The following is a 24938-nucleotide window of genomic DNA, read 5'->3' on the forward strand; positions in this document are numbered from 1 at the left end:
ATAAGGCGTTTTTCCCGCCATTTTTAACCGTGTTCCACGCAGTTGTTTCACAACGAAGTAGAAATAGCCTCAGCCATTTTCACAGTATGTGTTAACAGAGTGACTATCACATACACAGCGTAGTATAAGCGTTCACCGAGTCTGCCACTGCACACTGGATTTCAAATAAAAATTACGTAGCTATAGTATTATTAAGAAAAACGTTGATGTCTGTTAACATATTAGAATATCTTAAAGTTTCATTTGCAGTAGCAAAAGTAATAAGATATGCAATACGTCAGTAGGACCTACTTCCAAGAGCTTAACTACACCAGTGTACGTGTGCTACGGCTGCTGACCAATAATTGTGTTTGTGTTTGTATATATCAGGTTTATTCCTATGATGACTGAAGTTCTTTTTATACTCAGTCAGATAGATACCTGTATATTAACAAACTATAACATTAAAAAGTTCTAGGGAGCTTACACTGCCGTGTACCATTTGCATAAAAATTACTGTTCATATTTCTCTCCAACTATATCCTAATGACCATTGGTGCAAAGCTGTTCCCTAATCTTCCCCATATGCCAGATCTCCAGAATTACAAAATAGTTTCAAGAAAACCTCGCCTATCTTCCAAAAGGTTTCCTCGGCATGTCTGCCACATTTTACTGTGATAGGATACCTATATGTGACGAACCTACACCCGACTGAGCATCTCCTGTCATGTCTCCTCATGAAGAAATGGAAACCAAGAAGCAGTACTCGGAAGCTGGGAGCCGTCTTGTATTTGATCAGACTTACAGATAACTACTTTTCCCCAGAACCATCCCAGAAAATGTCAGTCTTGCATTTAGCTTCTTTCCTCCTGATTTTATTTGTTGGTCTCATTTCTGCTCGCTTCTTAGTATTACCACTCTATGTTGAAACGTGTGATGGACTTCGATAATTTACCACTAATCTTCTAATCGGATATTTTCGGCTCTTCCTCTTGCATCTGTTCATATTTTAAGAGCGGTCATAAATACCAACAGGTGGTAATTTCGTCCAACTCTCGCTGCATTTTCTTACGATCTTTCTTTTCCGACTGCATTTCTAACTATTCAACAGCATCGGTAGCGAACAATCTAAAACTGCTGTTGACCGTCTATTATAAGTACTACATGTACACTCCTGGAAATTGAAATAAGAACACCGTGAATTCATTGTCCGAGGAAGGGGAAACCTTATTGACACATTCCTGGGGTCAGATACATCACATGATCACACTGACAGAACCACAGGCACATAGACACAGGCAACAGAGCATGCACAATGTCGGCACTAGTACAGTGTATATCCACCTTTCGCAGCAATGCAGGCTGCTATTCTCCCATGGAGACGATCGTAGAGATGCTGGATGTAGTCCTGTGGAACGGCTTGCCATGCCATTTCCACCTGGCGCCTCAGTTGGACCAGCGTTCGTGCTGGACGTGCAGACCGCGTGAGACGACGCTTCATCCAGTCCCAAACATGCTCAATGGGGGACAGATCCGGAGATCTTGCTGGCCAGGGTAGTTGACTTACACCTTCTAGAGCACGTTGGGTGGCACGGGATACATGCGGACGTGCATTGTCCTGTTGGAACAGCAAGTTCCCTTGCCGGTCTAGGAATGGTAGAACGATGGGTTCGATGACGGTTTGGATGTACCGTGCACTATTCAGTGTCCCCTCGACGATCGCCAGTGGTGTACGGCCAGTGTAGGAAATCGCTCCCCACACCATGATGCCGGGTGTTGGCCCTGTGTGCCTCGGTCGTATGCAGTCCTGATTGTGGCGCTCATCTGCACGGCGCCAAACACGCATACGACCATCTTTGGCACCAAGGCAGAAGCGACTCTCATCGCTGAAGACGACACGTCTCCATTCGTCCCTCCATTCACGCCTGTCGTGACACCACTTGAAGCGGGCTGCACGATGTTGGGGCGTGAGCGGAAGACGGACTAACGGTGTGCGGGACCGTAGCCCAGCTTCATGGAGACGGTTGCGAATGGTCCTCGCCGATACCCCAGGAGCAACAGTGTCCCTAATTTGCTGGGAAGTGGCGGTGCGGTCCCCTACGGCACTGCGTAGGATCCTACGGTCTTGGAGTGCATCCGTGCGTCGCTGTGGTCCGGTCCCAGGTCGACGGGCACGTGCACCTTCCGCCGACCACTGGCGACAACATCGATGTACTGTGGAGACCTCACGCCCCACGTTTTGAGCAATTCGGCGGTACGTCCACCCGGCCTCCCGCATGCCCACTATACGCCCTCGCTCAAAGTCCATCAACTGCACATACGGTTCACGTCCACGCTGTCGCGGCATGCTACCAGTGTTAAAGACTGCGATGGAGCTCCGTATGCCACGGCAAACTGGCTGACACTGACGGCGGCGGTGCACAAATGTTGCGCAGCTAGCACCATTCGACGGCCAGCACCGCGGTTCCTGGTGTGTCCGCTGTGCCGTGCGTGTGATCATTGCTTGTACAGCCCTCTCGCAGTGTCCGGAGGAAGTATGGTGGGTCTGACACACCGGTGTCAATGTGTTCTTTTTTCCATTTCCAGGAGTGTATATTGACAACATCTATAGTTCTGTTACGGTTCCACAGAGAATACCCGATATTTCTTTTCCTGTGTGATATAACGTACAATGTTCTATGAGTCAAAAATTCATCAGGCCCGTCTCTTATCTGTGGAGATACTCTGTATAATGAGATATTAGTCATCATATTACAATGTTGTAAAATGTCGAAAGGCTTTCGAAAACATAGACTTATGAAATGAGTGTCCAACTGTATTTACAGTTTGCTTTACCTGGTACCTATTAACCAAACGTGTAGTTTGTGATGTCTTGTGTGATAATCACCGAGCTTTTGTATTTATCCAACTTCCATTTTATCTCTTAAGAAAAACATACATGCATCCACTCTTACATTTTTGATGACCTTTTTGCTCTCGTTTACCATGGTACCTGCAAGTACGTGCCGAGTAAATGGATTAAGGATAGAAAGACCCACGCGGTTTCATAACAAAATTTGTTAAATTCTGGGAAAACAGACATTGTTGGACTCTCGGTGCAAAAAAATATAACAGAAATGTGGACACACAAACGTTAGTAGAAATTCCTGCGTCTGTAAGAATGACGATGCGAGAGGCACACAACTTCCATCGTCACATTCTTGCGAGAGATCTTGTCGAGAGTCCTATGAAACTCTGCTCCTATTTAGTATCACTAACTGCTTTCAGACGCTTTCAAAACTCATTCATACAGGCTGATCGTACAGACGAACCAAAGGTTAATCGTCACAGATCTGCGTATGGAGGACCTAGAAGTAGGCACCCCTGCCGGTGGAAGGCAGTAGAATAATAGATTAGATGGAATCCCAGCTCAGTTTTACGGAGAGTAGTCTTTAGGACTGGCTCCATACTTACATTATATTTGTCATGAGCCGCTTGCCAAGCGAAAGGTCCCAAGTGGCCGGAAGAAAACGCATATAAAAATGATACAAGGACGGATCCGCAAAGTTACAGGCCGATATATCAAAGTCTATTTGCTGCAACATTATTCAGCTTGTGTTCTAAATTCGAATACAGTAAGTGTCTTTCACAGATAAAGGCTTCTATCCGTAATTCAACGTGGATATAGAAAGCATCGATCCTGCCAACTCATCGAGACGTTTTCTCACGTGATATCCTACCAATCACGGATGAATGGCAAGAGGTAGGGTCCCCATTTCTAGATATCCGGAAAGCGTTTGACAAAGTGGCACACAGCCGACTGTTAGTTGAGGTCCGAGCATACTGAACAGCTGTGGCTCGACTACGTTTTAAGCAACATAACCCAGTACGTTGCTCTGGGCAGCAAATGATCGTGGGAGACGAAACAGAGTCAGTAGTGCCCCAGGGCAGTGTGATAGGACCGCTTTCGTTCTCTTCATACGTAAATTCTCAAGCGGATGTAGTGAACAACGATCTGCTACTGTTTGCTGTAGTGTACAGGAAAATATCGTCTGAGTCACTGTAGAAGACTGCATGTGCATTTGGACAGAATTTCTACCTGATGTAATGAATGAAAGTTTACTCTAAATGACGATAAATTAATTCACATGGGTAGGAAAACCATGTTACAGTTTTCGAATACATTATTAGTAGTATGCTGCTTACACATTCGAGTCGATTATATGTATAGGCGTAACGTTGCAAAGCGACATGGAACGAGAACAAAGTCGGTTCGAGGGAAGACTACAGTACGGGCAATGTAATTGATGATGATAAACATAAGGCCGAAATACTAAACCTAGCTTTCAAAAACTCGTTTACGGTAGAAGACTGCAGCACCATTTCCCCTTTCAATTATCGAACAAAAGCAAGGATAGCTGACATAGTGTTTAGTGTGTCTAGGATTGCAAAACAGTTAAGTTCCTTAGACGCCAGAGAGGCATCTGGCCCAGACGGTATCCCCGTAAGATTTTATGTTGACTATGCTACAAATGTAGCTCCATTCTTATGCATCATCTACCAGAGATCATCGGAACAGTGGAAAGTTCCACAGGACTGGAAGAAGGTCCAGGTCATAGCAATCTATAGAAAATGGTAGAATATCGGATGCACATAAAACGGCCAATTTCACTGATATCGATTTGCTGTAGCATCATGGAACACATTTTGTGTTCAGACATAATGACCTATATAGGCTCTGAGAAGCTCATCTGCAGTAACCACAACGGTTTTAGGAAACAGCGGTCAGGCGAGACAGAGCTGGCCCTCTTTGTGCATGCTATACAACAGGCTCTAGATACCGTCTCCCAGGTTGATGTCATATTTTGCGACTTTCGAAAGGCGTTCGACTCAGTTCCGCACTGTCGTTTTCTCCAAAAAGTGCTCGCTTACGGCCTATCCGATGACATATGCGGTTGGATAGATAGTTTTCTAACAGACGGAGCAGTATGTCGCCCTGCACGGGGTGACTTCAACAGAAACGAGTGTAACTTTAGGTGTTCCCCAGGGCAGTGAAATAGGTCTGCTGCTTTTTACGATTTACATAAACGATCTGGTTGATGGTATTGACAGCGGCATTAGATTGTTTTTGCCGATGATGCTCTAGTCTACGGGAAAGTAGTATCACACGAAATCTGTGAACAAATCAATGAGGATTTGCAGAAAATAAATGCGTCTTGTAATTACTGGTATTTATCTCTCAATATTAGTAAGTGTAATCTGCTCCGTATAACAAGGCGAAAATCCCCGTTAATGTGCGAGTACAAAATAAATGCCCAGTCTTTGGAAATGGTAACATCCGTCAAATCTGGGTGGGACTATTCGAAATGATCTCAAATGGAATGATCAGCTTACACAAGTAACGGGCAAGTCGAACTCTAGATTTCTGTTTATTGGTAGAATCCTGAAGCTATGCAGTCCTTCAACAAATGAAATAGCTTACAATACGTTAGTTCGTCCAGTCTTGGAGTATTGTTCGTCTGTATGGAAACCTTACCAGTTGGGACTGATTCAAGAGATTGAGAAGGCCCAAAGAAGAGCGGCTAGATTCGAGACTGGTACATTTAGCCATCGCGAGAGCGTTACAAATCTCATAAAAAGTTTGAAGTGGAACACACTTGCAGATAGACGACGCGCTAAGCGCAAGGGGCTGCTCACTAAGTTACCACCAACTTTCATATCGCGCAATGATCACCATTCAAAGATAAGGGTAATTAGAGCTCGTATTGAGGCGTTCAGACAGTTGTTTTTCCCTCTCACTATCCGCGAGTGGAACAGACGGGGGGAAATATGGCTTTGGCGCGAATTATGCCCTCTGCCAGGCACCGCGTGGTGGCTAGCGGAGTACATACGTATATTTAGATGAAGAAGATTAGTAGGTGGGATTTAGCCAGTTGAGGAAAGTATAAGCTCTGTCTCTGTGTAGCAGGTAACGCGTTTGCCTGGGGAAAAACAGCCCTCACTCCGTGTTGCAGGATTTCGGACCAGACGCTGCGGTCGCAGTTCCTGGCTTACTTCAGCTTCACGCCTTCCAACAGCGCACAAGCCGCCGGCTTTCAGGCTCGCGGTGGGCGCAGGATCGAGCACACCGGTGAGTACAGGTAGACGTGTGTTCTCCATCTTTTAACGTTCTGCTGCTTTGTTGGCACGTTATAGAGAGCGATCCAAAATGCTTAGCACTTGAATCGATGTTGTAGCATTCGTCTTCAGTCCGAAGACTGGCAGTTGTCCCCGCTATTATCTGTCTCTTCATCTACCAACAGCTACTGCAACCTTCATTTATTTCAAACTGCTTATCGTATTCATCCTTTGGTCCCCACCTGCAAATTTTACCTCTCACAGTTCTGTGCATTTCAAACTGACATTTCATTCATGCGTCTCGATTTGTTCTAGGAAGCTATACACTGTTTAAGTCAAGCAGTGACGTAAACTTCACCCTTCCCACTGCCGCCACTTCGATTCCGTAACTCTTATCATTTAATCAATTGACCCATCTGTTCATCACCATACTTAGTAGCGCCAAGTTCCAAAAATTTCTACTTTCCTCTTGTCTGAACTGCCTATCATCCTCGTCTCACTTCTATACAAAGCTACACTCCAAACTAATATCTTCATGGAAGACTTAAATTTATGTAAGATATTAGCAAATTACTCTTTTTAAGAAACGCTCTTCGCGCTATCTTTATTCTGCATTCAGTATTCCTTCTACTCCAGCCAACATCAATTATTTTACTGTCCAAATAGCAGTACTCATCCATTTCTCTTACTGTGTCATTTCCTAACCTTCATTTCCTTCACAATATCCTGATTTAATTCAAGCACATTCCATTATCCTCATTTTACTTTTATTGCTATTCATCTTATAACTTCTAATCAACATGTAATCATTCGGTTTAACTGCTCTCCCAAGTCTTTTGCCAACTTTGAAAGAATTGCAGTGTCATCGATATGCTTCTCAAATGGTTCAAATGGCTCTGAGCGCTATGGGACTTAACATCTGAGATCATCAGTCCACTAGAACTTAGAACTACTTAAGCCTAACTAACCTAAGGACATCACACAAACCATGCCCGAGGCAGGATTCGAACCTGCGACCGTACCAATCGCGCGGTTCCTGACTGAAGCGACTAGAACAACTCGGACACCACGGCCGGCGACATGCTTCTCCCTCAACTATAATTCTTATTGCAAATTTTTCTTTGGTCTCCTTTACTGCTTACTCGATGTACGGACTGAATACTGTGGGCCGGCCGGTGTGGCCGAGCGGTTCTAGGCGCTTCAGTCTGGAAGCGCGCTACCGCTACGGTTGCAGGTTCGACTCCTGCCTCGGGCATGGATATGTGTTATGTCCTTAGGTTAGTTAGGTTTAAGTAGTTCTGAGTTCAAGGGGACTGATGACCTCAGATGTTGAGTCCCATAGTGCTCATAGCCATTTGAACCATTTGAATACTGAAGTGATTAGGCGACATCCCTGTTTCATTCTCAACGACTGTGTCGCAATTGTATCCGTCGAGTCATATAACTTCAGTCGGGTTTCTGTCTTATAGCTGCGCTACCTTCAGCGTATTCCCGTCAACATCGTCACATTCCTCGTCTAACTGTGCAAAAATGTTATAAATGTAGATGGGGCTTTCTTGTAAGATAAGTACTAGCAGAAATATTTACTACCTCACGTGTTGTTATATCTCTCCGTCTACCAGGTTTTCCATTTTCTGTAAATAATTTGTATCGATACTTTGCAGTCACGAATTATTATAAGGGTACTTGATAACATACGCACCTGTCAGCACCTACCTGCTTTGGTGTAGGAATTATTACGTGGTTCTTGAATTCTTAGGGTGTTTTAGCAGATGGAATAGTTTTGTCACAGCTACCTCTTTCTGGGATCTCAGTAATTCACACGGAATGTTGCCTTCCCTAGAGGTCTTACTCGACTTAGGATTCTCAAGGACAAAGTGGTGTAAACAGTAAATCTGTAGGTAAAGTTAGGTGCCACAAACTTAAAAGTTGATCTCAGAATCAAGCTTTAGTAAGCGTGGTCCAATTCAGGATCCTCACCTGATCATTTTACGTTAGAGAACGTGTGTTCGGAAACGGTGACGTCTAGTGATACGAGGTCCTGAGAAAACAATGCGCCTGAGGCACTTTTTTTATAACTGCTTATGTTTCACAACAAACAGCTGCCGGCCGCATCGGCGTTGGTGATTCTGCCTAGACAAACAACATCCATTTTCTTTATTTTTCTTACTTATTTATTTGCTCTTTTTTGTATCATCAGTCTTCTGACCGATTTGATACGACCCGCCCACGAATCCCTCTCCTGTGCCAACCTCTTCATCTCAGTGTAGCATTTACAACCTACGTTCTCAGTTATTTCCTGGATGTGTTCCAATTTCTGTTTTCCTCTTCAGTTTTTACCCTCTGTATCTCCCTCTAGGACCGTGGAAGTTATTCCATGTTATCCCAAGACATGTTCTACCATCCTGTACCTTTTTCCTGTCATTGTTTTCCTTATATTCCTTACCTCCCCGATTCTGTGGAGAGCTTACTCTTTCTTTGCTTTATCATTCCACCTAATTTTCAGCGTTCTTCTCTAGCATTACCTCTTTATTCCGGTTTTCTCACAGTCGGTGTTTCACTACTATGGAATGTCCCTTTTGCCCCGTCCGTCATGCGTTATTTTGTTGCCAACTTAATTTACTTCTTTATCACTAATCCTGGTGTTTCTCGCTGTTCTCATTTCTGCTGTTTCTCATTACTTTCGTCTTTCTTCGATTTACTCTCAGTCCATATTCTGTAATCATTAGACTGTTAATTCGATTCAGCAGATCTTGTAATTATTGTTCACTTTTACTGAGGACAACAGTGCAATCAGTGAATCTTATCTCTTGTATCCTTTCAACCTGAATTCCGTCATTGCTTCTTCAATGTATTGATTGAACAGCAGGGGAGAAAAACTATGTTCCTTTTTACGCTCCTTTTATTCCGAGCATTTTTTCTTGGTCTTACACTCTTATAGTTTCCTCTTGGCTCCTGTGTCTGTTGTATATTATCCGTCTTTCCCTATAGCTTACCGCTATTTTTCTCAGAATTTCTAACATCTCGCATAATTTGACTTTAGCGGGTGAAATACATAAAAAATACAAAGCGTATTAGCACAGGCATAGAAGGTATTCCTTGTCAATAAAAGCGTGTAATATTAAATCTGAGAAATAAATTTTTGAGAATATAAATTTGGAGTATAGTATTGTCTATATGTGAATCATAAACTATGGGACAATCGTAAAAGAGGAGACTCGATGTTTCTGAGATGAGGTTCTATAGAAGGATGTTGAAAATTAGATTGAGTATAATGATGGAGTTCTCCTCAGACTCAGTGAAGAAACGTATGATAAACAATGACAAGAAGGGACAGGGTGATATGACGTGTTCTGAATAACTTCCATAGTACAAGAGGAAGTTGTAGGTGGTAAAAGCTGTAGAGAAAAACAGAGACTGGAAACATCCAACAAAGAAGAACATAGGCCGTAAATGCTACTGCAATATGAAGAGGTTGCCACAGGAGAGGAAATAGTGGCGGGCCGCATCGAACGTCAGAAGACTGATCAGAAAAAAGTAAGAGAGCTACAATAAAATTGTTATTAAATGGCACATGGTGGTGGTTTTTCACTGACGAGGGATGAAACTTATCTGAGATGGAAACCTCAATTTTGCATAGTTTGTGGTTCCATGTAAAACCTGAGAATAAAAAAAAACATCGTAATATTTACACAGTATGTCGTAGTTATTGACAGTAAAGCACATCTTAAAGTTACCATCTTATCCCAAATATTTTCGTAAGACATGAGAAGCTGATTTGAAAATCCTTGCGACCGGTCCGACTTAGTGGGGTGCAAATTAATTCATCAGAGAAGATCAGTTGCTTAGATTTAAGTGTTTTGTATATTCCAACATTGTCACGTAATCGCATCGTCAAAGACGGACAAAATCCATGTGATTCAAGATACGTCCATGATAACACGTTCTGGACGGAATTTTCAAGAACTAGTGATGCTTATTGATGAGTCATATTTTAAAAGGAAAGGTATTTCTAAACTGCACTAAACATGTATGGGATGTTAAAAATCCATATGCCAATTTACATTCTGGCCACACCTGCAGGAAATCATTACTGGGTAACATACGTACTCAGACTCTATGTAAGGCACGCAGGGTTTGACTTCTGTCGAACATCATGTTGTTCTTTCGCGGTTCCGCGCTGGTAAATTGTACCTGCGCAACGTGCCTCGACGCCTCGACCTAGCTTATGAGGTTGAGCGTTTTGGATGGGGATCCCATGTCTACTGAAATGTGCGCTCAGTTGTCTGCATGCTTTCATGCCTTTACCCAAGAATTTACGTAAAGGATATTGTGTACTCAACACCAGTAGAAAGAACAGATGAGCTCACTGGGGGAATCTCTCCATTTTCACTACAATAATTAGCAGTCTTTCAGAGTAGGACCAAATATGGTTCGTCATTGCACACTTAGATAAAAAAATCATGGGGTACAGACATGCCCGTGTACAGATGACGGTAGTATCGCGTTCACAACGAATAAAAGGGCAGTGCATTGGCGGAGATACCATCTCTACTGACATGATTCATATGAAAAGGGTTCCGACGTATTATGGCCTCACGACAGAAGTTAACAGACTTTCATGGTGGTGGTGGTAAGTTCCTATAGGACTAAAAAGCTGAGGTCATTTGTATCTAGGCCTACACGCCACTTAATCCAAGTTACACTAACTTACGCTAAGATCAATGCACACACCCATGCCCGAGCGAGGACTCAAACCTCCGACGGGGTGCAGCCGCGTGAATCGTGGCAATTCGCCTAAGACCACGCAGCTACCCCGCGCGGCAGCAGACTTTGAAAGTGAATTGGTAGTCGGAGCTAGACCCATGGGACATTCCACTTCGGATATTGCTGCGGAATTCAACATTACGAGATATACAGTGTCAAGAGTGTGCTGAGAAAATCAGATTCCAGGCATTGCGTCTCACCTCAGAATACGCAGTGATCGACGGTATTCACTTAACGACTGAGACCAGCGTAGAGCTGTCAGTTAAATACGAGTAACCGCAGAACTCAGTGTGGGACGTACTTCAAACGAATCCATTAGGTTCAAATGGCTCTGAGCACTATGGGACTCAACTGCTGAGGTCATTAGTCCCCTAGAACTTAGAACTAGTTAAACCTAACTAACCTATGGACATCACAAACATGCATGCCCGAGGCAGGATTCGAACCTGCGACCGTAGCGGTCTTGCGGTTCCAGACTGCAGCGCCTTTAACCACACGGCCACTTCGGCCGGCAATCCATTAGGACAGTGCGGGGAAATTTGACGTTGATAGACTAAGGCAGCCAATGACCGACGAGGGTGCCTTTGCTAACAGCATGACATCGCCTGCAGCGTACCTCCTGGGCTCGCGACCCTATCGGCTGATCCTGGGCGACTGAAAAAACTGAGGCCTGATCAGATGAGTCCCGATTTCAGTTGATAAAAGACGGTGGTAGGGTTCCAGTGTGGCGGAGACGCCCATGAAGCCATAGACCTATGTTGCCAACGAGGCACTACGCCCCAATGGACTCTGGTCCAACTGAACCAATCACTGACTGCAAATGGTTTTGATGAGCTAGTTGGAGACAATTGGCAGCCAACGATGCGCCATGTCACAGGACCACAATTACTCGCGATTTGTTTGAGGTACATTCTGGACTCTTAGACTGAATGATCACCCGTCATGAATCCGAGCGAGCATTTATAAGACATAATCGAGAGATCAGTTCGTTCACCAAATCCTGCACCGGCAACACTTTCGCAGATCTGGACGGCTATAGAGGCAGCATGGTTCAATATTTACGGAGATCATTTTAGATGATTTGTTGAGGCCATGCCACATAGAGTTGCTGCACAATGCCGGGAAAACGAGACTGGCACAGGTATTAGGAGAAATCCCATGACATTTGCCCCCTCAGCGTATGTTTTGTAGCGAAGCTGCCGCAGTTATTTTAAGCATTTACTCTGAAGTTTTTGTCATCTAGAATTTGAGCAACCGATATATACCCGTCCTGTGTCTAATTCACGATATAATCATATAAGCTGTCAACCAGAAGTCTGTATGATTTTGTTCTGCACGGAAGATGGCAGTTCGGTCGACAGACAATCATACCCGCGTTGACGTCAGGGTACCTATGAAACGATATACTGCTTGCCGGGTAGTCCCACACACACAGTCGCAGCGTACATTGTCACAGATGGTGCAGTACCGCACAGAGAATGTGCCTACAAGCCTCTCTGAGGGCATTAGAAAGAACGGAAGAAAGATGGTACCAAACTGATGTGGCGATAATTTATAGAGACCGAAACTTTATCCCGAAGGCCTGGGTAGGGCCGACCAAGCGTGATTTCAGAAGAGAGGACCGTCATTTAGCAGTAAGGGCACGACAGTATTGATGGACGATAATGCTCGACTTTATAGAGCACGAGTGGTTATTGTATTCTTGGTAACGGACAATATTGCACGCATTGCGTGGCCTGATCTTTCTCCCAATTTGAATCCCATAGAGTATGTGTAGGATGCACTAGGGAGATGGCTTGCATCACGTCAGCGCCCACAAACATTTTTCAAGATTCCAGAATGAGATTTTCACTCTGCAGCGGAGTGTGCGCTGATATGAAACTTCCTGGCAGATTAAAACTGTGTGCCCGACCGAGACTCGAACTCGGGACCTTTGCCTTTCGCTGTGGCTAAGCCATGTCTCCGCAAATCCTTTCTTTCAGGAGTGCTAGTTCTGCAAGGTTCGCAGGAGAGCTTCTGTAAAGTGTGGAAGGTAGGAGACGAGGTACTGGCAGAAGTAAAGCTGTGAGTACCGGACGTGAGTCGTGCTTCGGTAGCTCAGTTGACATCAGTCTGCCTTCGGCGGTGCTACGGCACGGACGTCTGTTTACGTCCCTGCCGGAGAAGTTCGCGCTCGCGCAGTTGTTTACCTCTTCGGCGCACTCGTGCGTTTAGGCGACTCGATATAGAATGGCACATGCATACCGAAAGTCGACTCTCAAGATTAGTTTTTCGAATGAATATGCGCGACCGAAAGCCTACGAAATAGAAAGGTTCCTACGAGACGAAGTTAAACTCGACTACAACGAACTTATCGGAATCCACCTCTCCATAGTGAGCAGTATCGTTTACGTCAAGCTGATTAACGATGCAGTATGTGACAGAATCATCCGAGATATTAAACATGGACTCAAATTTCGTCACTCTGATGGACATGTTGGAGAAGTAACTATTGATCACGCAGGACTGGGCTTACGAAACATACGTATTTTCGAACTTCCCTTCGAGGTTCCGTCTGACTTGGTCGTTGACGCCTTACGCCCATATGGAAGAGTGCTTAGCCACGTTGAGGAAAAATGGTCCAACTTCACGACTTACCCCGTTCTCAATGGGGTGCGTCAAATCAGAATAGAACTGACACAACATGTACCCTCGTACTTGTTCATCGGCGGATGCAGAGCTATAGTCATATACGATGGACAACCCAAAACATGCTCAGGCTGCGGGAAAGAAGGCCACGTCCGTTCCGAATGTATGCAGCGGAGGATAGTGCAAGTTCCAAACGGCGAACCCGTACCTCCGTCCACGTTGACGCCGCTGCCACTAACATATGCGGACGCGTTTCGAACGGATCCCATCCCGAAGAATGACCAGCTACAGAATCCTGACAGTTTACGGCAACCGACTGCGGCAGAGACCGCCTCCAGTGACGAAACGACGCACACCTCGGCCGCTCCGGCGCCGACGACGCACTTCACCGAGCGGAAAGCATCGGTAGGAGAAATGGAAATTGATCCTGCTGTTGTGCCGACAGCTGCTTTCGTCCCTGAGCACCGGGAGTCACTTCCGCCCTCGGATACGGAGGCGCACACGCGCAAACAACGATCGCCGAAGCGCCACAAGAAACGACGACTAGCGCCGTCGGATACCTGCTTACTGCAGTCCACGGCAGACGAACTTGGGTGTAACGTCGATACAGTGCATCCGGATGCGCAACGGGAGGTTCTACCTCCCACACAGCAGTACGACGCGGATCATGCTACACAGGGGTTAAATACAGACACACCGGACGGAAAGCCGACGGAAGGAGTCCCTCCACCCACCGCAGCAACGCCACAGCCTTCGGTCAGCCCGGCCGGAGAGACACGACGGGAGCTGGACCTCCAGCACAGGAACTGGGCCGACGAATCCGATACTGACCCCCACACCGACGACGCACCCGCCATGGCGAGTGCTGCGTCCACCGGATGTTAACCGCGCAGAAGATGCAGACTGACGCACGGACAGCATGTCACCGGACAGCAGCACACAAATTAACATAAGCGTTCATGTGCGCTTTACGCACTGAGGACCAGCGGCAGGCATATCGAACGGCCTCTATTAATATTAATACGATCAGAACGCCTGTCAAATTGCAATTATTACGAGACATGTTGCATGCGTCAGAAGTCGACATCGTTCTGCTGCAGGAAGTATGTGTTGATAGCTTCCCCGACCTCTATGAGTACGATACGTACATTACACCTACTACCGACGGCGTCAGCGGAACGGCGATACTTCTACGTAGCGGCATAGTAGCCGAGGACGTGGTGTACCTGCCGTCAGCGCGAGGACTGGCGCTCACTGTGCTGGGAGTACGGGTAGTTAACATTTACGCACCGTCGGGGTCAGACAGACGGCGCGACCGATCCCGATTTTACGCAGAGGAGATAGCAACACTATTCTTAGGTCGGTATGAACATGTCCTATTTGGAGGCGACTTCAACTGCGTGCTCGCACCAAAAGATCAACACCCACGTTATACTTCGTGCCCGGAGCTGCGGCAACTCATACAGGACATGAATCTCATTGATACATGGGAGAAGATACATGGCGACAGACGTGGATACACCTACGTCACGAGTCACTCTGCAAGTCGTCTCGATCGCATTTACGTAACACGTCGTCTCGAACCTGCGATCCTCGATGCGGAATTGTGGCCTGTCGCCTTTTCAGATCACATAGCATATATATGCACGGTCTCCCTGAGTCGTCAAAAAGTGTGGAGGAGTCGCAGTGTTTGGAAACTGAATACAGCACACCTTAGGGAACCTGAGTGCAGACACTTAGTCGAAGACACTTGGCACGTGTGTGAACGACGCCTCCCGACATATCCGACGACGTTGCAGTGGTGGCTGGAATGCGTTAAGCCTGCATTGCGCCGAGCGTTAAATGCATACGGAAGAGAGCAGATGATGTGGAGGCGATACACGACGGAATTTTATTTCACGATGCTGCGCGAACTTTCTGTACAAGCACCTTCACAGGAGCGTCGTGCCGGTATAAAACGAGCACAGGCCCAAATAATTTCCATAACCCGCCGGCGACTGGAGGGTGTCGCAATCCGTGCAAGGGCCTTTGAACGAGTCCGTGGAGAATCCCCGTCGATGTATCACGTTATCAGAGAAAAACAACGTAGCCGCAGAACCTTAATACAGACGGTCGTACTGCCAGATGGTCGCCGCATGACAACGCAAAAAGACATTGCCAACGCTTTCGTGGAACACTACGGTCATCTCTATCAAGAAGCGGAACACGATCAGGCAGCCTTTCATGAGGTCCGACGAACGCTCTCCGCGTGTCTCGACGAGACGGCCAACCTGGAGTTAACAGGTGAAATCACAGTTGACGACGTAATGGAAGCGATTGATAAGGGAGCGTCGCACAAATCGCCGGGGCCCGACGGGTTTCCGTTAGAGTTCTATCGTACATTTAAAGATCTCATGATTCCACGATGGACTGCCATGTACTGCGAATTGATGTCTCCCGACGTGACTCTTCCACCCTCCTTCGTGGGAGGAATGATCATCTCCATCCACAAACCATCTAGCGGCACAGGGATACAGGCCTACCGGCCACTGACCCTTCTTAATTGCGACTACAAGATCTACGCCAGGATACTTGCAGCACGCTTTAAACGCGTGTTATGCCAAGTGATTTCACTCGACCAAACACAGCTAGGAGGAGCTAGCAATATACAAACGGCACTCAGCGACTACCGCGATGTTACCGCACTGGCTTCAACATGTCGTCTCCGGGGTGTATTGGTATCGATAGACTTCGATCGCGCATTTGACAGGCTGAGTCATGCTTATCTCACGGACGTGATGACGAAAATGAAGTTTCCGGAAAGTTTTGTCACCGTCGTCATGAGACTACTCCACGGAGCCGCATCCAAAGTGCTCATCAATGGACGCTTGGTGGGGCCCATCACCATCTCACGATCGGTCAGACAAGGGTGCCCGCTGTCAACGATATTGTATGCCATCGCTGTCGAGCCGCTGCTTTGCGGGCTCCGGCATCGACTCCAAGGAATGACGATAAGGCACAACACGTTTATATGCCGAACATACGCGGATGACCTAGTGTTTTTAGCAAGGTCAGGCGACGAGGCAAGAGTGGCCTTGCATTGGATTTATTTGTATTGTATGGCTACGGGAAGTCGCCTGAACATGGCAAAGTCAGGAGCGATGAACATCGGGAGAGGACTCCCGACAGGAAGTGTAGCACCATTACAGCCGATCAACAAGATGAAATGCCTAGGAATTATCTTCACTACAGACGTTCGACGCACGGCGGCACTGAGTTACAGACATCTTCTGCAAACAATTCGTGCGAGTGTCCGAAGTCACAGGTTAAGGGCACTGGATATGATACAACGGGTCACCTTTGCCAACACTTATCTAGCCTCTCGCATCCCCCACCTGGCACAAGTTCTTCCTATGCCGGTGGTGTTGGCCCGCCGAATCCTGGCGGCACTAGGATATTTTGTGAGCACAGGTCTGCTTTTTAAGGTAGGATACGAAACCCTCACCCTTCCTCGTAGTCGTGGAGGTCTTGGACTCGTCCACGTACGCGACCGAGCAGTGGCTATTTATGTAACCACAATGATAAAGATGTGGACACGACACCAGACAAGTCTGAAGGCAGCTTGATAGACGAACTCGCTCCAACTTCTCTTTCGGCTCCGGTAGCGGTGGCTCACATCTCACCATCGCTTGCCCATATGCGAACCTTCTTTGTGGAACACAGTTATGTACATATGGAACTACCGACTACCAGGACGGCGACGGCACGTGATATATATCACATCTTGACTCGACGACGGCCGAATAACGCCGTAGAGCGCCGCCAACCAACAGTTACGTGGTCAGTGGTATGGCGTACAGTGCACCACCCACACTTTGATACGGGAACGCGCGCACTGTGGTATCAGGTGGTAAATGGGAAATACGTGACTCGTTCCAGGTTGCATAAAATTCATATGGCGGACGAGCCACTGTGCCCGCAGTGCAATGTTATAGACACTGAGGAGCATCGCCTGATATGCGGTCCTTCGGCGGACGTATGGTGTTTGGTCAAAAAAATGATCGCCTTCCTCCTTCGGGTGGGGCCGCAAACAATAGAACCACGCACACTACTTCTCCCAGATAGGACATATTATCCCCGAACGAAGACAAACGCAGTGACTTGGATTCGAGGTTTGACTGTGCGTTATCTTTTCCGAGACGGCAGTAAGAATGTGCTTGACTTTTGGGCCTTACTACAGGAACATCACTCACAGCTTATGAGACATCCGATATATCGAACATATTACGCAATTTTTTTAGGGAGTGCCTTGCTTGATCCCCCACCCAGTTGGGGTGTCCCGGGTAGGAGAATGTAATTATTGTCTATAAGTATCAGAACACGAAAGGGCCAGGACAGTGGAGAGGATCCACAAACACACGTGAAGACGTACCCGACACCAACGCGAGGTATGACGGGATTAGTGAGGTACGCGCCTAAAAGAGGAACGTAGAACGTTATTGTTTTGTACTGACAGAAGAAGGATATTTTATTTTATTTTTTTCACTATTATGTAAAAAAAAAAGTCCACTTATTTACGTTTCCCAGAAAATTTTATTTTATAAAGTTATCGTCTTATATATTTAAAAAAAATGCTAGAAGCAGTTTATGTTTGTTACTGTTACACCGAAAAAAAAAATGGTTAGGAATAAAATTAAAAAAAAAAAAAAGGCGAAGGTCCCGAGTTCGAAAAAAAAAAAAAGGTTGGTAGAGCACTTGCCCGCGAAAGGCAAAGGTCCCGAGTTCGAGTCTCGGTCGGGCACACAGTTTTAATCTGCCAGGAAGTTTCATTTTTCAAGATTGCGAGCAGACTGATGATTTTATTCACAGCATGCCCCATCGTTGTCAGACCACTATTGCTGTCAGTGGGGGTAACACCCCCACACTGATCTCATTAACCAGTTGTCGGAATGCGTGTGCAAATCCGTTAAGTTGAAAGAAAAGAAGAACTTTTTAGTATGCGTTATGCATGTTGCCGTTGTTTGCGTTCTGAATTCTTTGAATTGTCTTTACTTTGCTATCACCTGTTTACAGTACTTTGTGGCAAAATAAAAGCATCCTCGAAAAATTTCCTTTTGTTGCTTTAATTTTGGTCTCCAGTGTATATAATGAAAAGGAGAAAAAAAATTGGGGTTTAAGAAACATGGACGATGAGGTCGTTAGGGGCGGAGCACAACCTCGAATTTTGGAAGGACGGCGACCATTGTAATGCTTTCTTTATTTCGTTAGGAGCAACCGCGGGAATCTATATATCAATGGACGAACGGGAATTTGAACCACTATCCTCTAGAATACAAATCCCGTCTTGAAACTCCTCCAACTCTCTCTGAAGCAGACTGTAGAAGTATAGATTCCTCATGTTTTTGCTCTGTTTAACTAACTTTATCCGTACAAAATTTGTGACGAGAAAAGGAACGGGAACACCTTTCGTACAGCATTGTAGAAATTCTTTGTTAACCTAGGTTTTGGAACCATACACAAGAGTGTTTCTCCACGATATGGATTCGACAAATTATGGATAGATTTTACAGGTATGTGACTCCACAAGTCTACGCGCAGGTCAAGCAACTTTAGTAAATTACAGATGGCGATATCTGGTGCGATGCTAGGGCTCGATAACGTAACAGATGTGCCCCACTGGGTTCATATCACGCAAATTTAGCTGCCGCGACCTGAATGTGAGGTCACTATCATGTTCCTAAGGGCATTATAGCACGATTGTGTCTTGCGACATAGTCATTATCCTGTCGAAAAATGCCACCGCTGTCTGGGCAATTGTCGAGCACGAATGGATGCAGCTGGTCGGAAATAAAGTTTATGTGATCCAAAAACGCAATAGTACCTTTCATTACTTCCACCGAACAAAAAATGGTTGAAATGGCTCTGAGCACTGTGGGACTTAACATCTTAGGTCATCAGTCCCCTAGAACTTAGAACTACTTAAACCTAACTAACCTAAGAACATCACATACATCCATGCCCGAAGCAGGATTCGAGCCTGCGACCGTAGCGGTCTTGCGGCTCCAGACTGAAGCGCCTAGAACAGCTCGGCGACACTGGCCGTCTCCACCGATCCCATGGAAGGTCAGGTAAATAAATCCTGCAGAAAAATATTACCCCCACAGACCAGCGCCCGTTTGAAGCAAGTGTTCATTTAGACAACGGCATATCAGGTCGTGAACACCGACCAAATGTAACAGTAACCGTTATTGATATGAGAGGGTGTCATGTTTTCACTGATCCACTCTCCAGTCTAGAAGATCGCGTGCTCACTGCAATAGCGATTGATGATGTCGCTGGGCAAGGAAGGGAACATTTATGGACCGTCTGACTCGGAGTCCCATGTTCGACATTGTTCGGTGAATAACTTGCTTTGAGACACAGATCAGCAGTAGCACTGTTCTCTGTCATCAGATCTACAAAAGATCTCCGCTTATGGACGTCCAACACCTTGTCGGTTACTCGTGGGTTTGCTGTCCTTCAAAACAGCAGCACGCAAAAAGACGACCATATTGCTGTTTTTGAGATTGTCGTTCCCTGGTATTGGGCTATAGCTATCTACCCTTCCTCGCATTCGCTGATGTTAGTGAACTTCCACAATTTCGACCCGTAAACTTGCGTTAGCTATTCGCCATTCATCTCAGATCATCTTATGTATGGGGTCCCGGAAGAAGGTCTCTCGTGCTTCATAAGCTACTTTCTAACAAACAAAGAAAGATACAGAGAAACTACTTTTATTTCTGAACAACAAATACCATACCATTTAATATTCGTGAGTTTTAAAAATCATGCCTGGTAAATGGCGTCCTCTATTGGTGACATATTGACGAAGTCCTTCCAGAACTTATTCGCAGTTTTACGTGTCATTTCCACTGGATTGGCAGCCACTTCCTGGGCGATTACCTGCTTAAGTGCTTGCAGGGTAGTGGGGCGATGTTAATACACGAGAACCGTTAAGTGTCCCGAAAGAAAAATATCACAAAGTGATGAATGAGTGATCTCGGTGGGCCGCCGATGTATCCTTGCGAAGAGAGAAGACGTCCGGGAAATAACCACCTCAAAACTTCTAGAGAATGCCCGAATGTGTGAGCTGTGGCTCCATCTTGTTGAAAGCAGACCTACCTCTTCATGGTCCCCATAAAGTGGTTTAACTTACTTAGGACAGAGGTCACTGTTCTGTGATAATAGTGATGTAACCATTATCGTTACCGCATCGTCCTCGTAAAAATACGGACCTCACGCATCAAATTCAACGAAGTAGTGTGAAAGTGTCTCACAATGGGTCAAAGCGGACCCTGGTGAAGTTTCTATGGGATTTTCTGCCTACTACAGGAAATTTTACTCAGCTACCTGACATGTGCAAGTGGGCGACATCAGAAGAAATTGAAATAGCGCCAGGAGGAATGTTCTGAAGAATTTCCTCAAGCACAGCACCATGAGTTGGAAAATCTCTCTCATTTAATTAATGGGTAACCCTCATTTTGTATGGATCCAGGTGAAGATCTCTGAGCAAGATTCTTCTTACATTCCTATCAGACAATCCAAGGGTATCTGTATGTTTACGTGCTGAACGCCTTGGAGATATCTGGTGGGACACTCTTACACGTGCCATATTTTCCAGCATTTTTTCAGTCCGAGGTCGGCCAAAAGATTTTCTTTTCGATGCATAACCTAATGGTCTGAAGTTTGATATCCAAACTCGAATAGTTTTGCCCTCAGAAGCTGATGCACGTCAATCAAGCTTGAACAGAATGCGAAATGTTCGCTGAGTGGCAATCGCAGAACGACCATTAGGAACCTACTCCTCCACAACACTTTCTCGCCTACTGACAATCGAACTTGCGCCACTATCGATCGATATTCCCTCCACATCAGTATCTCCAACACAACTCATTCAGCGACCTCTCCAAATACGGGAAGTCTTTTTGCAGGACCCTATTCTTCCCCTGCATCCCTGGAACATGACCAGGCAGCGATCAGTCTCGTGATGGGCAATGGTTTTATCATTCGTTTTAACTACCCACTGAAGTATTTTGAAAAACTTATTCAGTAACCTTCTTTATACTGTAGAATACAACGATACATCCAAAAGATCATAGTAAAGTGGGCATCAACCATCGAACAGAGGCGTTTCATAAACTGAGACTTTTCCGTGCTGCGATAAAACGGGTGTCTTCATATTCAGTATCCTCATGTTATGTTCTGACTAGTTATGTCAACTTAGTATCTGAATCGTATCACCTGGACACGGTTCAGTTGACATCTGCTCTTTAGGCCTTTGAAGGAGACTAATTCCCGCCCCCTGGCACGTGATCCCGCGAGAGTATGAAAGGGCCCGCCGGGCGCACAGTTAACGTGACCGCGGTGGCTCGGGGCCAGCGACTCCTCCCTTCTCCAGCCCTTCCCCGCGGCTATCAGGGAATGGAGGAGCCGGCCCTGGCTGCCGTCCAGGGCCCACGGCAGCTCTGCTCTCCGCCCCCACATTGCCATCCATCCAGCGCTCCTGCGCTGCAGACAGCCCCTTCTCGGACGCTGCGGTGCTGGCTGGCACACACACACACACACACACACACACACAGTGAATCCTTTCTTCTTCCCTCATTTTGTGTTTGTACTTCTTTCTCTGCACTTCATGGACTAGACAGAATGCCTGTCCCGACTTAACATTCAGAGTAGTTCCCATTTTTTCCTACGTCTTCCAGTCTCTTCTTCCTAATGATATTTCATAGGGCCTTACATGCTTTCACAATCTCTCTTCATACATTCCGTTATTACGTTCTTTCGACTATCTTCTGTAATCATTCACCTTTTCTCCAATGTTACAAAAATTATATTGTGTTCCTATGTCTTCGTTACGTATTATGTCTTACTTTAAGCATACTTATCCCTTCTTAAAAATCTCATTTCTGTTACATGGATGTCGGCCGGTGTGGCCGAGCGGCTATGGGCGTTATTCTGGAACCGCGCGGCCGCTACGGTCGTGGGTTCGAATCCTGCCTCGGGCACGGATGTGTGTGATGTTCTTAGGTTAGTTAGGTTTAAGTAGTTGTAAGTTCTAGGTGACAAATGACCTCAGATGTTAAGTCCCGTAGTGCTCAGAGCCATTTGAACCATTTTTTTTTTTGTTACTTGGATCTTACTTATAACCAGTGTAGGCACCCAAGTGTCATGCCTATAAATTAAAAACTTTCTAAAGCCAAGATCGTTGTACATTATACGCTATCTAATGTGGATCTTCAATGATTACATCATATATAGGTATCGTAAATAGATGCGCTACTGTGCACCGTATTGTGTACTTCGTCTTTTATGACGTAACAGTCATCTGTGCACGCTACATATCATATGACGAAATGCACAAGATACTGTTTGACTTTCCATTCAGCTCGTAGTCTCGAGGTAGAGTTCTCGCTTCTCGAGTACGGGGTCCTGGGTTCGATTCCCGGCGGGTCCGGGATTTTTCCTGCTTCGAGATGACTGGGTGTTGTTGTGTCGTCTTCATCACCATCATTCATCCCCATTACGGTCGGAGGAAGGCAATGGCAAACCACCTCCACTAGGACCTTGCCTAGTAGGGCGGCGCGGGTCTCTCGCGTCGTTCCCCTACGCCCTGTAAAGAAGTATGGTATTTCATTCATTCATCTACGACAAACCTTTGTATAATGTGCTACATTTTATTCACTGACATGACAACTTGACGTGATGTTCCAACTAAACATAAACGAGTTTTATATCAAAAATGTTTGAAGACCTGTACATAACAACAAAGTTCGTCGATATCGGTTGTTGTAAATAAAGATATATTAATGTGATCTTGGCCGTACAAAGTTTTTGCCAAGGAGAACAGATTGTTTCTTCTGATTTCTCAACGTGAGAAAATTCAATCTACACGTTAAAACTAGTATTGTCTTTACTTTACGTATTTTGATTGCTATGTCCTTTCTAGTCTCTGTAAGGCAACGTTCTGTTCATAGCACCACACACGTGTACAAAACGTTCAACGTTAGTTCCCATATTTCGATGTTTATTGTAACATATCTGCTCCTAGGCATCATAAATAAAATATTACACCGGAATTTAACATTTATCGATGTTTTATTTTTACCCACGATGCATTTCTGACCCTGGATCCATCGTCAGGTGCACACTGTCGTAATAGATTATTTAGTTCGGTTCTTGAGTGACACAAAATGTATTTTCCTGTTATGAGAGGTTTAAACGTTGGGGTTTGTGTTTCGCGAAAATATGCTGAGAATCAGTGAAATATTTACCACACAATCAAGGAAGAACAGTTTCAACCTTTTCATTGCAGCAGCCGTTGGTTTATCCTTTCGTCACGTCACTGAAGCCCCCCATTTTGTATGACAAAAAAAAAAAAATCTGTTAGTGTCTATAAAATAGGTATTAACAAATTGATATACGTCAGGAATAAATTTTAAATAAATCTTTAAAATTGCTTAAATAGTTATGTCTAGCGAAATCTGTCTGTTCATTTACATAGATTCACACTTTTTTTGATTCTTTGGAGGTAGATTTCCAGTTGTTCTAACATATTTAGCGTCCTGTCATTAGCTTCAGTGTGTAGTACTACAAAATTGTTTTCGTTTTATTGATAATGTATTCGTTTTCCAGTGTATGTTGTGCAATACCTAATTTAGTTAAGCGGTCGAATCTGAAATAATTACTGGTTTCTCGGAAAATAAATTTTGAAATTCTTCCTTATTTTCTCTACATAGAAGTCATGAGAACAGGAGCCTGTACTTTATAAACTCCACTGCTCCTCAAATTCTTGCAGTCTTTTTCTATTTTGCGGGCTAGTAAGTGTACAAAATTACTATTACTCATAAATTCGATTGTTCAGCTGCCTATCTTTAAACAGGTTAGAAACTCATTTGTGATATAAGGCCTGGCCATGGGATGCAGGCAAATATTTTCTCTTCTTTCACAGTGTGGCAATTTTTTAATTTTCGTGCATTTTTGTTTCTAAATTATCAGCTGTTTTTCCTATGTAAGCAATGTCCGTGGAAGTTCTTCCTATTGTGTCCAATGATATTCTGAGGCTGTTTTCTTGTGAGTCAAGTTAGTGTGCTCTGTGTAGCATGCACCTAAGGCTAGCACGTTTGTGTGCAGTGACATTATGTGATGAATTATCTATTGTTATGTCTGTATATGTCTTTTTACTGTGCATTCTGAACTGATGTCTTTGTTGGAGCTGGTTATTCTAAGATTCAAGAAAGTTATGCTTCTTTGCCCTTATGTTCTATTGCGAATTTAATATTTTTTGGAAAGAATTAAATAATGAAAGTACTTATTCAATGTTCTTTTTTGTAGCATAACGTAGATTTGGGGTTTTCTGTTGATAATTATCTCTCAACCGGCTGTGTATTCTCCCTGAAATGCCAACACAACTAGAGCCCATGGCTATGGTAGCACAACTATAGACAACAGTT

At 45.1% G+C, this 24938-nt stretch overlaps 1 protein-coding gene across 1 annotated transcript in view; it reads left to right on the forward strand.

Annotated features, from left to right (window-relative positions):
• Window positions 1–24938, forward strand: part of LOC124616411 — a 262291-nt gene that overhangs the window by 68015 nt on the left and 169338 nt on the right. Inside the window, exon 5 of the mRNA XM_047144715.1 lies at window positions 5973–6088. Coding sequence (XP_047000671.1) covers window positions 5973–6088 — 116 coding nt within the window. The remainder of the gene's footprint in view (window positions 1–5972; window positions 6089–24938) is intronic.

Source organism: Schistocerca americana, chromosome 5 (assembly GCF_021461395.2).
Source record: "Schistocerca americana isolate TAMUIC-IGC-003095 chromosome 5, iqSchAmer2.1, whole genome shotgun sequence".
NCBI lineage: Eukaryota > Metazoa > Arthropoda > Insecta > Orthoptera > Acrididae > Schistocerca > Schistocerca americana.